Consider the following 14,511-nt stretch of genomic DNA (forward strand, 5'->3'; position numbering starts at 1 on the left):
TGGCCTTCTACATTCCCACTGCTCAGAACCCTGTCCGTACCCTGTCTTGTCAGGGCTCCCGTCTCCGCTACAGCCTCAGCTGCTCTGGAGGGGCAAAGGGAGGGTGGGAGGCAGCTGGGGAGGACCCTCTAGGTGCAGAGTCAAGGTGGTATAGGTCCTTGGTGCCCCAGGAGCATCAGGAACCCCTGCAAAGTTAACTCTATATTTTAACAAAACATTGCCGTCTAGACCCATGATCCCCTCCAGCAGCTTTACAGCAGACAGTAGGGAGGGCTGTGAGAGCCTCACGGAGATGAGGAATGGAGTTTGCTGGGACTCTGTCTTGGCTAAGAAATTCAGAACTGGGAGTAGAAGCCAGGCCTCGGGCTCTTGGAGGAAGTGGAAATCTGCTTGCCATCAATATGTGGGCCATGTGCCACCTCTCACCACGCACTCACTGCCCGACCAAATGCAGAATAGCTTCTGTGTATAGTATGAGCATCTTCTGCCCTGCCCACTGCAGAGATGACGGTCTGCTGGCCTCTGTCACCCCGAGGGAGAGAAAGACTCTTGCTCCGAGGTCAGGGCTTTGACACCGGACAGCTAAGGTCAGCTCTGTGTGTGCGCTGGTCACACCAGCTCCACCCTGGAGGAGGACATTGCTGCCACATGGACACAGGGGAGCACTCAGGACAAAATGAGCAAGAGGAGCTGCTGGGACAGGCCAGGGAATGAGCAGAGAACCCCATTCAACTGAATGGCCTTGGGGATATAGGCCAGCCCTGCATGTCCTCTGGATAGGGTTGGCTGTGTGCTTAAACTACAGGATGGAAACTTATATGAGCTTGACTCCCTTGGGCAAGGTTTTATTTGTTGTTGTTGTTGTTGATTTGTTTGTTTGTCTTTGTATGACTGGTGATTTCATTAGGCCCCCAAAGGCTTTTACACAGTTTTTTCCCCCCAGACAGGGTTTCTCTGTGTAGTTTTGGAGCCTGTCCTGGATCTCACCCTGTAGACCAGGCTGGCCTCAAGCTCCCAGAGATCCACCTGTCTCTGCCTCCCAAGCGCTGGGATTAAAGGCATGCACCACCACCGCCTGGCTTTTTTTGTTTGTTTGTTTTTTAAGACAGGGTTTCTCTGTGTAGTTTTGGTGCCTGTCCTGGATTAGTAGACCAGGCTAGCCTCGAACTCACAGAGATTCCTCTGCCTCTGCCTTCCAAGTGCTGGGATTAAAGGCGTGCACCACCACCGCTAGGCTCTTTCAGGCAGTTTTGCTGAGTAAGGTGCCTGGGCCTCCCACATGATGGGGTCCCCCCTATGTGAGTGAATGTATAGACTGACACATCCAGTTGCTGGGGTGGAATCACATGCCATCAAAGGCATGCTTAGTTTGGGTCATGAGAGGAGAGATGTCTACCTGTTACCCATAAAGCCTGCTCACTCGGTGTGGATGACTGAGGAAGGATGTGGGCTCAGTCAGGAGTGGCATCTCTGAAGGTGTGGTGGCTGGCAGCCCTGGGTCCTCCTTTCCCTCCCCCACAGCTCATTTCTGCCCTGTCCATCCTGTAGCAGGTGGGCACGCACCCACAGGTCCTCTGCGGGTCCTACACACTCGGGCTACAGATGTGCGGAAGGCCTATCCACCTTCCTGGTCTGAACACATGGCCTCTGGGAAGAGTTGGATGTGTGTGTGTGTGTGTGTGTGTGTGTGTGTGTGTGTGTGATAGGCAGGCCTGGCTGTGACTTGAGGCTCCCCAGATGGACAGGGTGGGGGCCCGCTGAGATGGCTCCATCTCAGCCAGCATTCAGATCTGCTGTTTATCCCACGATGATCATAGGTTGTGGAGCCAGCCTCTTTTTATAGCCATGCTCACGGGCTTGTCTGCTGAGAAACTGTCCCTTGTTTGTGGACCGGACGAGTCCTCTCTGTGTCTCTCCAGCACTCCCAGGTGTTAGCTTTACCGTAGGCCTGGCCTTTCCCCGTGCTCAGGGGGAGAGTTGGGGAGAAGAGAGAAGGAAGGGGACAAGAAAACAGGCCAGGCGTAAGGAACAAGCGAGGGCTGAGGAGGATGAAGGAGTCTATGACCCAGGAGCTTACCAAGGCGGGCCACAGTGCCTTAGGTTGGTCTATTGTCGGACAGCGGTCAAGTCCCTTGGTCTCTGGCCTCAGCTTTCCTCATGGTTGGGTGGGGCCTTTGGTGCTGTTTGAGCCCAGGGCTGTGGGATGGCCACACCAAATGCCAGCAGCAAGACTGGAGCTGTGTGGCTGACTTCCCAGAAGGAGTAGGTCATGGGGGCCTTGATGCCACATGTGACCTTAATGTCTGCTCTGGACTCCTCTCTCGAGTCTCACCCACCTGGTCTCTCTTCCTTCAGATGTTCAGATGTGCAGGGCCCATGTTCGCCTCATATTGATAAGCTTGTCTCCCCAGATGCCTGGTGCCCCCTCATGTTAGCCATGTCAACCCACCCAACATTCCTGGAGTGTAATGTTCTAGTCTGCATCAGGTCTACACCACATGACCTTATAGATCAGAAGCGGTCCCCTCTGAGGGGCAGTTACCAGGGCTACAGCTGTCTCTGGCTAGCTGTCACCAGCATGGTGACTGTGTGCTGTTTGCCTAGGTATAACAGAAGGGCGTCAGGGGGGTGCAGGGATGGGGTGGAGGTGGTGATCCTGGGACCAGCCTCATAGGGACGTCCTTGCTTGGATGGGAGAGGGACAGAGAACCAAGCCACCTGGCAGGACTGGCCATCCTGTGGTGACATTAGTGGAGGTCCCAAAGACACCCATAGCCAGGTCTGTGACTGGAGCCTGGGAGGGGAGGGAGGGAGCTGTTACCAGGTGCAGATCCAGTCACTCAGCCTGATCAGTAGGATGACTGCTTGGGGCGCCTGAGTGTCACCCTGGGTGGTCAAGGAAATGGCCTCTGCTCTATCTCAGCTGGCTCTGTCCCTGTGGGACTGAACAAAAGTGTTCCCTCTACAGTGTCAGGAATGTGTTGGAGACATGAGGTTCCAGAAACTGTGTGCAGGAAGCTGGGGATTTGGCATGTCCCAGCCAGAACAGTGGGCTTTTGCTGTTCACTGGTGGCCCTTAGAGAGCAGATGTCCCCATCCTCTCAATGGAAATCGCCATCATCATCTGCACAGTCTCCACCAAGACATCCTTGGTGGCAGCTGTGGCTAGGAGGTTCCATTAGCTTGTGTCCTTGGAAGCTTCTAGGCTCTTTGTTCTATGCTTCTTGGCCATGTTGACATCGTCTTCCCTCAGTTCCATCCCTCACTCATCACCTCCTTTCCAGTTGTGTGTCTGGACAGGAAGCGATCTGATGTCTAAGTGGTGGTGGTGGGGGCAGAATTGCCTTGTACGGCAGGACACCTGCCCCCGAGTTCAGCCCAGGTCATGGTTTGGATCATGAGGTTGGCTCCCTGCCGTATCATGCTGGAGGCCGGAGGCTGGTGCCGCTGACCCTACGGTCATTTCCCAATGAACAATGTCATGGCTATGCTCTGTTAGATCTGGGTAATAGCCCCCAGGAGGCAAGGTGGGAATGATGCTGGCCGAGTCCAGGGAACCTCAAGGCTCTTGCCTTCCCACTTTGTCTGAGCCTATCTGAGGACTCTACTGTCTGGGCCATTGCCAGTTCTAAGTGTTTTTCTTTTTCTTTTTTTCTTTTTGTCTTGGATGTGTTTCTTTGTTCAGGCTGTTTAATTCTGCTAAAGTGCTCTGCTGAACAGGGAAATACACCGCTCAAGTAAAAGCTTTTTCATGGAACACCACAGTGCTTTGGTAAGGACCTGAAGTGGTTTTTTGTGCCCCGGGAGTGACAGGTGATGTCCCAGAAGCAATCAGCCATAACCCCGTGGTAACCCGTAAATAGGGCTGTTTTTCTGAATTTTAGTCATCGTTAAAGTGAATAAATAGAACATCACCTTTCTCCCGGGACATGGAACCCAAACTTTCCCCACAGTGGGAAGTGAGTGTCAGTGTGCAGTCCACAGTGGGTCCGGCTGATACACGACTCAAGGTAGCTTGGTTTGGGAGAGGGGACACAGATCACAATTAGGAGTGGGTTCAGTTTTAACATATTTCTATTAATTACATTTGCCCGATGACAGTTTCCCATGTGTATATAATGCATACTGGCCACTCTGACCCCCTTCCCTCCTCCCAAATCCCTACCCTCCCAGTCTACCTGCATTGTTACCTACAGATCTTTCTCACTTTTCTATCTATCTGTTTTGTGACCCACTGAGCTTAAACTGTGACCACTGGTTTGGGGGTATCTGTTGGAGCCTAGTAGGCTCGATAGTGGGCCCACAAATGAAGATGATGACTCCCCCCTTTTCCAGAACCTGTCAATGGTCAATAGTTCAGCAGTAAGAGCTAAGATCCCATGAACTCTCCTCCCATCCCTGACTGACTGTAGACTGGGGCTGTTCTGTGCTGGCCCAGTGCAGATGACTGTAATTGGGAATTCGCCATCCTACCATGGCTGTCCAGTCAAGAGGGAGCCACTTCACAGCTGCACCCTACCCTCTGGCTCTTACGTACTCTCTCCCATCCTTCTGCAATGTTACCTGAGTCTAACATCCGAGGAGATGATGTCAACATCTTGTGGAGGGCTGGTCCCTCAACTCCACTCCATTCTGAGCACCTTGGGCAGCCAGGAATCTCTACGTTCACCGCCATCCCTGGGTCCAGGTCCAGGGCTATAGCCATTGCACCTAGGTTTAATTTTGCCAGAATGTGTCACCCCATTCTGCAGGGCATCCCTGCTTGCTCACCAACACCACCAGATGTACCAGTTGGTGCTGGTATGAAGACGTAGTCTGCCCCTCTTTGGTTTCCTATGAGCTTGGTGCTTTTGCACATGGATCTCCATGTACCGTTAGCTCCTGTTGACCCTCCCCAGGACAGCCTTCCTCTGTGCTGACCTGCAGGTCCCGGGGCTGCTTCCTCTGCACCCTCCAAAGCACATCAACATAAACCAAAAGACAGAATTACTGAGGTACAGAAAACACATGTATTTAAAGTCTGCTGCATCCAGGCTGTAGACCATTACTGCTAGGAAAACCAGAGAATGTGCCTCTGATTCAGAATCCCCTAGCCCCCATCTCCAGCCCCCAACATTTATCCCAACGTGTCCCACAGCCTTTGTGTGGCTGTTGTAAGCAATTTTTTTTCTAGAGCATTCTGGGATTGAGTTGCTGTGCTTGGTCTGGCATTGTCTCATTCTGCCGCCTGCTGCCAGCTAAGTCAGGTGAGACCGGAGTCTTCGAAGCAGCCCGCCCACCACACCGTTAGTGTTTGGTTGTCTGGTTGGTGTTCCTCCGGTTGTCCTGCCTGCTGGGCAGTTCTTTCCCAGCCTGCTGTAGGTAGATAGCTTCCTTGACTGCGCATGGGGCATTTGATCATCACCGTGTTGAAAACAGATAGCAGCCACTGTGGGGTCTTGGGGCCATGCCCTCTGGGCAGCTACTTTTCCAATTCTCAGCACCAGGGACTTGGCTGGAATCTGCCCATGTCTTCTCCCCATCTCCACCATCTGGAAATTCTCTCTGCTAGACATGGGCTGTCAGTGAGCCCCCTCGCCAGCGACCTCCCTTCCCACCTGCTCCTGCTCCTCAGGGTATCTATCCACCATCCTGATGGATCTACCATCCTGATGGCTTCATTGCTTCTAGGAGCAAGATTCCCAAACTGCTTGCCCTGATGGGCTGGGTAATTGTTACCTCCACTCAGACACCTTTGGAACTACCCTCTTCACTGGTTTCTATCTCATTTCTGACCCCATCAAGATTGCATTTTATTTCTGGAAGTGTGTGTATGTGTGTGTGTGTAATTAATTTGTGGGAGAAATAACTGTGGAGGACTTAGAAACAGAAGGACACACAGCATGCTCATCTGGGCCTTACCTGGCGTTGTCTGGCTCCTCCTGGTTCTATCCCATCATCCCCACCCCCACCCCCTGGCCCCTGCGTTCCCGCACAGCACTGCAACTGGAATACTGACAAGGCTTGGAGACCTCATTCTTCCCACTGAAGTGTAAATGCTGTCTGGCACAGACTCCTTCACTCCCTCCCTGTGGATATCGGCCAGCTCGGAATGTTTTGTGGTTATTAAGCAAATTTGCTTCAGTAGTTCCCATAGCCTCACCTGCTCTGAGACTCCTTCCTGGAGGGGCCAGCCATATCCGCTCGTCCCTTGTTAATTCGTGAGTGAAATTACACCTTTCTCCTTGTGTCTGTAAGGGAGTCTCCATGCACCTTTTTAACTGTTAGCCCTTCGTCAGGGGGATGATCTCAGGAGCAAGCTGTCTATTTTCTTAAATAGTATGCACACGTGTGTGTGTGTGTGTGTGTGTGTGTGTGTGTGTGTGTGTGTGTGTGTACTTGGGGCCCAGGGAAATTGGGATTGAGCTGTCATGTCTACAGGCTTATAAAATAGAGTAGCAGATGGGGAAATCAGGAGCATACCAGGACAAAACTTGGAGGTAGCTCTGTTGGAAAAGTTGAGGGAAATGAGTTCAATTCTCAGCACCTACCTTAAAAAGCCAGGCACTGTGGCACCTACCTGTCATTCCAGCAGAAACAGGCAGGTCCCTGATGCTCTCTGGCCAGACAGCCGAGCCTGCTCAGTGAGCTCCAGGCTAAGGAGAGTTCTTATCTCCAAGGAACAAGGTAACAACAGCTGAGGAGTGACACCCAAGGCTGGCCTCTGGCCTCTATTTGTATGCACACAGGCACACCCATATGAACACACACACACACACACACACACACACACACACACACACACACACACACACACACACACTGCACAGAAATGGGTACCACTACAGCCCATCAAATATTTGCTTTCTTTTCGAAGTAAACCAGCTCCTTTCTTGCGGGGAACAGCATTTTCATGTGGCATGTTCGAGGGTGTACAGTCACCACAATCCACCATCAACAGCCACGGGATCAGCTGCGGGAGAGGTGGGGATTTCACAGTCTTGTAAGCCAGCACCATCCTTCCCATGGACACGAGGGGTCAGACAGATCCCTGAGGTTCATTAGCCAGCCTAGCTGAATTTTGTTTGAACTTCAGGCCAATGAAAGACCATAACAAGGTAGATAGCTATTGAGAAGTGACACTTGAGGGTGACTTTGGACTTTCCACGTGCATGCATGCATACACATGTACATACATGCACACACACACACACACACACACACACACACACACACACACACACACACGGAGGGGGATAAAACAGCACAGTTTGAGTGATAGGCTTAGGTTTATCAAAGGCCATCTTCATGATGCTCAACACAGCAGAATCCCAGGGCAGGAAGGATGAGGAGGATGAGATGGAGAGCCCAGACAGAGCAGGTGTGTGGCATGGTCTGGGCTCCACTTCATCTCACCTTGTATTGCAGCAGAGGGACATCAGAAAGAGGATTGTGCATCCTGGGAAATTCCAACTATGCATCTTGAGAAAAATAACTATCAATGAACATAGTCCTTGAACAATGGTGCTCTGGGAGGGAAATTAGCCCAGCCAGCCAACAGGCTATTGTGTGAATGGGCTGTGGGTCTGTCTGAGTGTTAGACCTTGATGTGCAGGAGATCCACACAGCCCCATCCTATGGGTCTGACCTACACTTGACTCCATCCCTTAGGAGACCAGGCTGGTGTCTGAGAGGAGGAAGGAGCAGGCCAGAGTGTCCAGACATACCAGCAAAGCCAGGTGTGAACATAGTATGAGTACATGAGTGAGTGTGAGCATTTGTTGGTGAGCTGGGGAAGACTGTCCCTCTGTCCCCGGCAATATAGGATGAGGTCGCAAGTGCTAGATGGACAGACTCAGAGCCACACTGTCATCCTGAGCAAAACCGGTTCTGTTAGCAAGAATTGGGAAATGAATACCGATCAGATGTCACTACGGATAGCCGGAGTCATCTGAGAAGACAGATGACCTTCTGGGGTCCTCTCCTCTATCCACTCCTCTCCTAATCTATACCCAAGTCACCTTCCCATCCTTCTATAGTTCTGTAGCTTGGACAGATCACAAGGCATGACTGGGGTTCCCACCGGAGCCCACAGAGAGCAGGGTGACTGTCCAGTTCTCATGAGTCCATGGGTATACAACTTACCTATCTGGTAAGGAGCATTGTGTGGATTGGGGTGGTGTCGAGGGTGGTGCCTGCTCTGGGGCCCTGACACCTTGGGAAAGGGTGGGGTTTATCAGACACAAGAGTGTGCAGAGAAGAGGAAATAAAACAGGACAGTGGACAGCACCCCTGGAGGAGCCTGGGACTTCGATGAGGGTGAGTGCGGCAGGAGCGTCAGAAAGGTCAGGCCTCCCAGGCAGCTGTAGCCAGGTGGGCAAGCTTGGGAGATGTGTGTATGGATGGACAGCATGGAGGATGGGTAGGTGGATGGGCAAGTGAGGGGTATGTGGTGGGATGGGGGGAATAAGGTGATGGAAGGATAGATTCGTGGGGTGGGTAGGTGGATGAATGAATAGGTGAGTGAGTGGAGGAGAGGTGGGTGGGTACGTGGGTGAATGGTCAGGAGGGGGTGGTAGGAGGTGGGTAGATGGGGCGGGAGGGATTGGTGACGGGGAGGTAGTAGGTAGATGAACAGGAAAACAGGTGGGTAGATAGGCAGGTAGGGAAGGTAGATAGATGGGAGGAGAGAAAGGTAGGTGGGACAGGTGGACAGGATAGGCTCAGCTAAGGCAGAAGGCGGTGCCATGAAGGGAGGGTGGCCTCCATCCCTCAGGTGGCTGCGTTCCGTCTTCCCCACGAGGGCCTTAAGTGTGCGATGGGACTGGATTTGTGCCGTGAGAAGGGACAAGGCTGGATGTGGGAGGATGGGGGAGGGGAGCAAGAGCAGGAACGGCTGTGTGAGGCCAGCGGGCAGCCTCCTGAGCTGCTGGACCCGGGGGACCATGTGGCAGCCGGGTTAGGCTGGATGGGAGAGTGTGTGGGACCACAGGAAGCACCTGCATAGACTGGTCTTCTTCAGGCCACACCCCTGTAGATCAGCTAAGAAGGGGTGTGGTCGGTCTGAAAGGAGGTAGGGCCCAGTGTAAAGTGGGAAGGGTAGATAAGAAAGAAGTAGGCCTGAGGGAGATGGAGCTGGCCGCTGTAGAGGATGCTACCTGCCACTGGAGGCATGGGCAGATGTCTCTACCGGTGGCAGGACCCCTCCCTGTCTCCCAGACCAGACTGCACATCTGGCCTATTCCGAATGGTGGAAGGTTAGTTTGGGTCCAGAGAAGAGTTCATGGACTTCAAGGACAGGGGTCCTGGTCCATTAGAGACACGCCTTCACCTGACCCAGCTGCCACCAGGGCTATCCTGTCTTGAGTCTGGCTCCATCTCGACCACCTTCCATAGGCTCCTGGGCTTGCTCTGCCTTCCCCCTACATCTCCGTCCCCAGGTAACCAGAAGCTTTTTCATGTTAAGTGTGGATACAGGCATGGAGTATACTCTGGGTTCCTTGTGTTACATCTTCCCCCAGAGTGCCTTGTAGCTGTGTGGTGCTTAGTTAGAAGGATCATATAAAAACTCTTCTGTTCCATTCTGAGGCAAGTGGCTCGAATTCCTGGTTCCCACGCCATTCCATGGGTTCTTCCTTGGTCATACTCGGAAACTCAAAAGCACTCTGGTTACCTCACTCATCCATGCAGGCTGTTTATGAGCTGATACCTCACTCATCCATGCAGGCTGTTTATGAGCTGATAAGAGACCTGGGAGTCTGCAGGTGCTGATCCGGGGCAGCCGTGGAGGGACGTGGTTTAGAATTTAGTTCATGCCGAAGGGATGGGTCTGTCTTCAGACCCCAAAGGCCCGCATTGGCCGTGAAGAGACAGAAACCTGAATTCTGCGTTATGCAGAGGCTGGCGAGGTTCTCTCTGACCCTGGGGGTCTTGGGAAGACAGAGCCATTGAGTACAAAGCCCAGATAGGGTGCTGGCTTGACCTTTATCCTTCCTGCCCTCAGGGTGGCCCATCCCATTGGTCTGCCTCAGATCCTGGGATAGGAACCTACCCAACTGTTCCTTCCTGGCTCTGACCCAGACGGGCCCACCAGTCTTCCACACCAGGGCTTTCCTGGGCTATGAAGGGCTATCCAAAGCTTCTCCGAAACCAGAGAACATCAGGCCTCTGTCTTATGAAATCCGTTATTATTCAGAGCTGGGCTTGGGTTGCTAGGAAATGCGGATGGAAGGTAAAAATGCAGTGAGGGTGGATTGGGACCTCTGCTAGACTCTGCCTGTGTCTGGCCCTGTGCTGGGGATGTGGCTATTTTGGTCTGTGATGCTGCCTTGCTGTGGGTCAGAATTAAGGACCATGGTGCCCTCTGCCTTCTGCTTGGGGACAGTGATGAAGAACTGTCTCCCAATTTCTTTATCGGTAAAGCCACACGCTAAAACATAAAGCAAACACATGTCTGAACAAGGGGTGTTAAGGGAACTTCTCAGATATATTTCCTTCCCTTTCATGTTCAGAAGCCCACACTTTGCCTATAAGCAGCAGGTGATGAGTAATTGGCTGGTTAATCCCATCGGGAAGCTCACTCCAGAGACGGAGGGAGCCCATGGATCGGCAAGAGCTGTTCTGCAGCCTCTGAGGCCTTGGACATAGAGCAGGTGTCTGGGGTGGGGGGCGGAAACAATCAGGCTTGTGTGGGATGGTCCTCGGGTTCTCTGCGGGGACCTTCATAGGGACCCTGCCAGGCCCTTCTGGATGCCCAGCATCCTGCTGACCTGTGGAAATGGTTTTTCTCTCCAGCCCAGGCAACAGGGACTTGGATGAGCTGTCGGCCTCCCACAGTCCTCTGCAAGTGGAACGTGGGCTGTGAGAGGCGACTCACCTTTTCTTTGGCATAGCCACATTCCCATATGTTAACATCTCTCTGAAAACATCAAGGCTTCCTTTCTTAAAAAAAAAAAATTATTTTAGAGCAACTTGCTTTTCCCAGCCAAATCACTGAGCCTGGGATAGAGCCTGAGGACCAGCTGGGCAGGGAATTCCTGGTCAAGGCCGTGACCTTGGCCCCAGACCCAAGACAGCTAGTCTACCCCTCCCTTAAGGACCACACACACTTGGCTTTTTTTGCACACTGGCCAGATGTACTTTCCTTTGAAGGATGATTTAAGCTCTGGTCTCTGGAGGCGGAAGGGGACAGAAACAAGCCACCCAGGAGAAGACAGTCTTCCGACCACCTCCCTAGAGCCCATGTCTCTTGTGGCATGGGGGATTGGGACTGGCTTCCTTTGGCCACCTGCTTGCTTTAAATACTTCCAAATGACCCGGGTGACACAGAGATGTACCTCTTAGATATTTCTGTGCAGTTTGGGTCCAGAGGAGATACCAAACACAGGGCTCCTATTCCAGTAGAGATACGTCCTCACCTGGCCTGGCTGTTACCAAGGTTGTTCTTCCTAACTTCCAGCTCAGTGTTACATCATCCACCCTCCATGGGCTCATGTGCATTCTCTGCCTCCCCCTACCTCCCCATCACTGGGGAATCAGAAGCTGTTTAATGCCAAGTGTGGATGCAGGCATGGAGTACTCTGGGTTCCTTGTGTTAGTTAGACCTTTCTCCTGAGTGCCTTAGAGCTATGTGGTACCTGGGCAGAGGGATGGTATAAAAAAAACCTTTCTGTTCCATTCTGAGGCAAGTGGTTTTAATTCCAGGTTCCCACACCATTTCATAGAGTTCTTCCTTCTTCATACTCAGAATCTCAAAAGCGTTCTGATTGCCTTACTCATCCGTGCAGGCTGTTTATGAACTGATAAGAGACCTGGAAGTCTGCAGGTGCTGATCTGGGGCAGCCCTGGAGGAGCGTGGTTTCGAATTCACTCATGCTAGTCCCTTGGCTTCTCCAGTTTTGTGACAGGCACCCTGGATGTTCAGGATGTGAGAGACCATTGGGGAAATTAAAAAAAAAATTATGGGCCTAGAGGGATGGCGCCACAGTTTAGAATGTGTGCTGTTCTTGCAGCAGACCCAAGTTCGGTTCCCGGCACCCATTTCAGGGGGCTCACAACCACCTAGAATCAGCTCCAGGGGACCCAGTGCCCACTTCTGACCTCCGTGGCCACTGCATTCCCATGCGTGTGTACACAGATACATATATACACGCCTATGCCCATACATTTTCAAGTCTGAAAATCTAAGTACATTAATTAACTGAACACACTTTAAAGTTTGTGCTTACCGATGCAGGCATGTGTGTGCCGTGGCGCACCTGTGAAGGTCAGAGACAACCTTCAGGAGCCAGTTCTGGCCTTCTGCAGGCCCTTGTGGCAGCAGGGCTCTCTCTCTTATTTTGGAACCATGCCCCACACCCAGGCTAGCTGGCTCACGACATCATCATCTTACCGTAGAGGCCCTGGGATTACAGATGTGCACCGCCACATCTGGTTTTCTATTTGGGTGGAGGGACTGAGCTCAAGTCACTAGGTCCGGCATGGCAAATGCTTTTACTCAGGGAGCCATGGTCTTTGCCCCTGTGAGGGAATCCTGTCCCCGCTCCGGGACGCGCGTTTGTTCTTTTTCTGCCGTGTCACAGCTGTGTCCCTTTCCTTTCATTTCAGACTCACAAGCAGTTGGTCGATGCCACCAATGAGAGCAACCGCCTCTTCCTGTATTGTGTCTTCCTTAACTTCAGGTACTGCCAGTGTGGGGGGTACCAGGTGGACAGAACGGGGAGCGTGGGGGAAGATGGGGAGACAAGGTGTCCACGGGCTCAAGGTGATGTTTGAGACCCCAGGCCGGTCTCACATCACACAGGGTAGGGTGGTAATCACTGGTTTATGAAGACAGCGTGTTTGCATTTATGAGCATGCGTGAGGGTAGGACCTGATTGGGTATGACCAGAGGTTGCATGGATTCAAAAGTCTTTTATAGTCCTTAGAATCAGTTCATCGGGGCACCGTGAGGCCACATGGGAATACCGTCCCGCTGCCTTCTATGATGAGAGTCTTGAGGGAGGACTAGGACTCAGGGCTTTGGGAAACAGCAGTCACTAGCAAGCATATCAAAATCTTAGTGTTGGGGCCAGCGAGATGGCTCAGTGGGTAAAGGTGTCTGTTGCCAAGTCTCATAACCCTAACTTTGATCCCTGGAACTCACATGGCGGAAGGAGAGAGCCAACTCCCCTGACCTCCCAATGCGTACTCTAGCATGCACACATACACTACCCCCAAATAAATAAATAAATGTAATAAAAACATCTCTCTAATTGATGGTTAGTGTCAGGGTTAATATCCAGAAACAGCTTCTGGAAACTCAAATAACCCAATAGCCAGAGACCCACATACCCTGATTAAGTCATGGGTGACAGACCTAAATCGACACTTGCCAAAAGAAGAAATAAAAATGGCCAGCAGATACAGAAAAGAAACCAAATCAATATCCCAGTCCTCAGGGAAATGCAAATAAGATCGCAGTGAGGCAGTTCTCCACTGCAGTAGGAACAGCTGTTATAAACAAGATGAGGTTTGTGGGTGGGGACCTCGGGGGTGATGGGCACGGTGCAAGAAGCTGAGAGAAGAGCTGATGAGCTCAAGAGCTGAAACTGAGCAAGAATGAATCATAGAGACTCCTGAAAGCTGAGCTGGACAGAAAGAGCTCAGTGGAAAACCAGGTAAGCTGGGCTACTGAGTGGCTGCTGAGAGCCCAGACCCAAGTCAGAAGCTGCAGTGAGGCCATTCACCAGACGAAAGTCATGGAGGAGTTCCTTGTAAACACACATCGCTCACTTCATCCAAGAACACAGTCACCTGCAGCTTGGGGGAGCATCTCATTGACACCCCAAGGCTGCAGGGAGGATCCAAGCCAAGAGAGCTTCTGGGGGGCGGGACTCATTTTCTCAGACCTTCAAAGAGAAAGGGTCGAGGGACAAGCAGGGCTGACTCTAGGAATTATAAATCAGAGGAGGAAATGGTGTTTATAGCCAACTTCCATGGAGAGATGTCAGTGGAATCCAAGGGAATCCTGGGAAAGCTAGAAGGATGAATCAGTGTCGAGGGGGCCGTATTCACAGCCCTGGAATACAGGCTGCTCCCAAGAGCCGGCTGGGGCACAGGCATTGAACACATTATTGAAACTTCCCACAGATTCCAATAACCCAAGAAGGAGATTGTAGCAGCCATTGAGATGCTGGGTGCCCAGCGGTCGGGACTCTTGTCTCGAGGATAATTGCAAGTCGAGCAACTCTGGCCCCTTCTCATTTCTGCAAAAGAGCAAGCCTGCGAGGGAATTCTTGTGTCGCTGGCCTCTTGACCACCACAATTCAGTCAGCCACAAGAAGAGAGAAGAAGATTTATGAGTTCCTTTTTGGCCCAGGGGAGATGGCTCAGTCGGTTAAATATTTGCTGTGCAAGCATGGGGATCTGAGTTGGACTCCCCAGAACCCATGTCAAAAGCTAGACATGGGGACATGGGCCTGTAGTTCTAGTGGTGGGAGTCAGAGACAGGAGGATGCCTGGGGCTGGCTGGCAGCCAGTCTAGCCTAACTA

At 52.1% G+C, this 14,511-nt stretch overlaps 1 protein-coding gene across 2 annotated transcripts in view; it reads left to right on the top strand.

The window, feature by feature from the left end:
* The window catches only part of Adgrd1 (adhesion G protein-coupled receptor D1), a 118,527-nt gene that overhangs the window by 64,049 nt on the left and 39,967 nt on the right, over nucleotides 1-14,511 (top strand). For both annotated transcript variants that reach the window (XM_006971374.3, XM_006971373.4), the window contains one exon: nucleotides 12,586-12,659. In XM_006971374.3, the coding sequence (XP_006971436.2) occupies nucleotides 12,586-12,659 (74 nt within the window). The remainder of the gene's footprint in view (nucleotides 1-12,585; nucleotides 12,660-14,511) is intronic.

Source organism: Peromyscus maniculatus, chromosome 23 (assembly GCF_049852395.1).
Source record: "Peromyscus maniculatus bairdii isolate BWxNUB_F1_BW_parent chromosome 23, HU_Pman_BW_mat_3.1, whole genome shotgun sequence".
NCBI classification, from domain to species: Eukaryota; Metazoa; Chordata; class Mammalia; order Rodentia; family Cricetidae; genus Peromyscus; species Peromyscus maniculatus.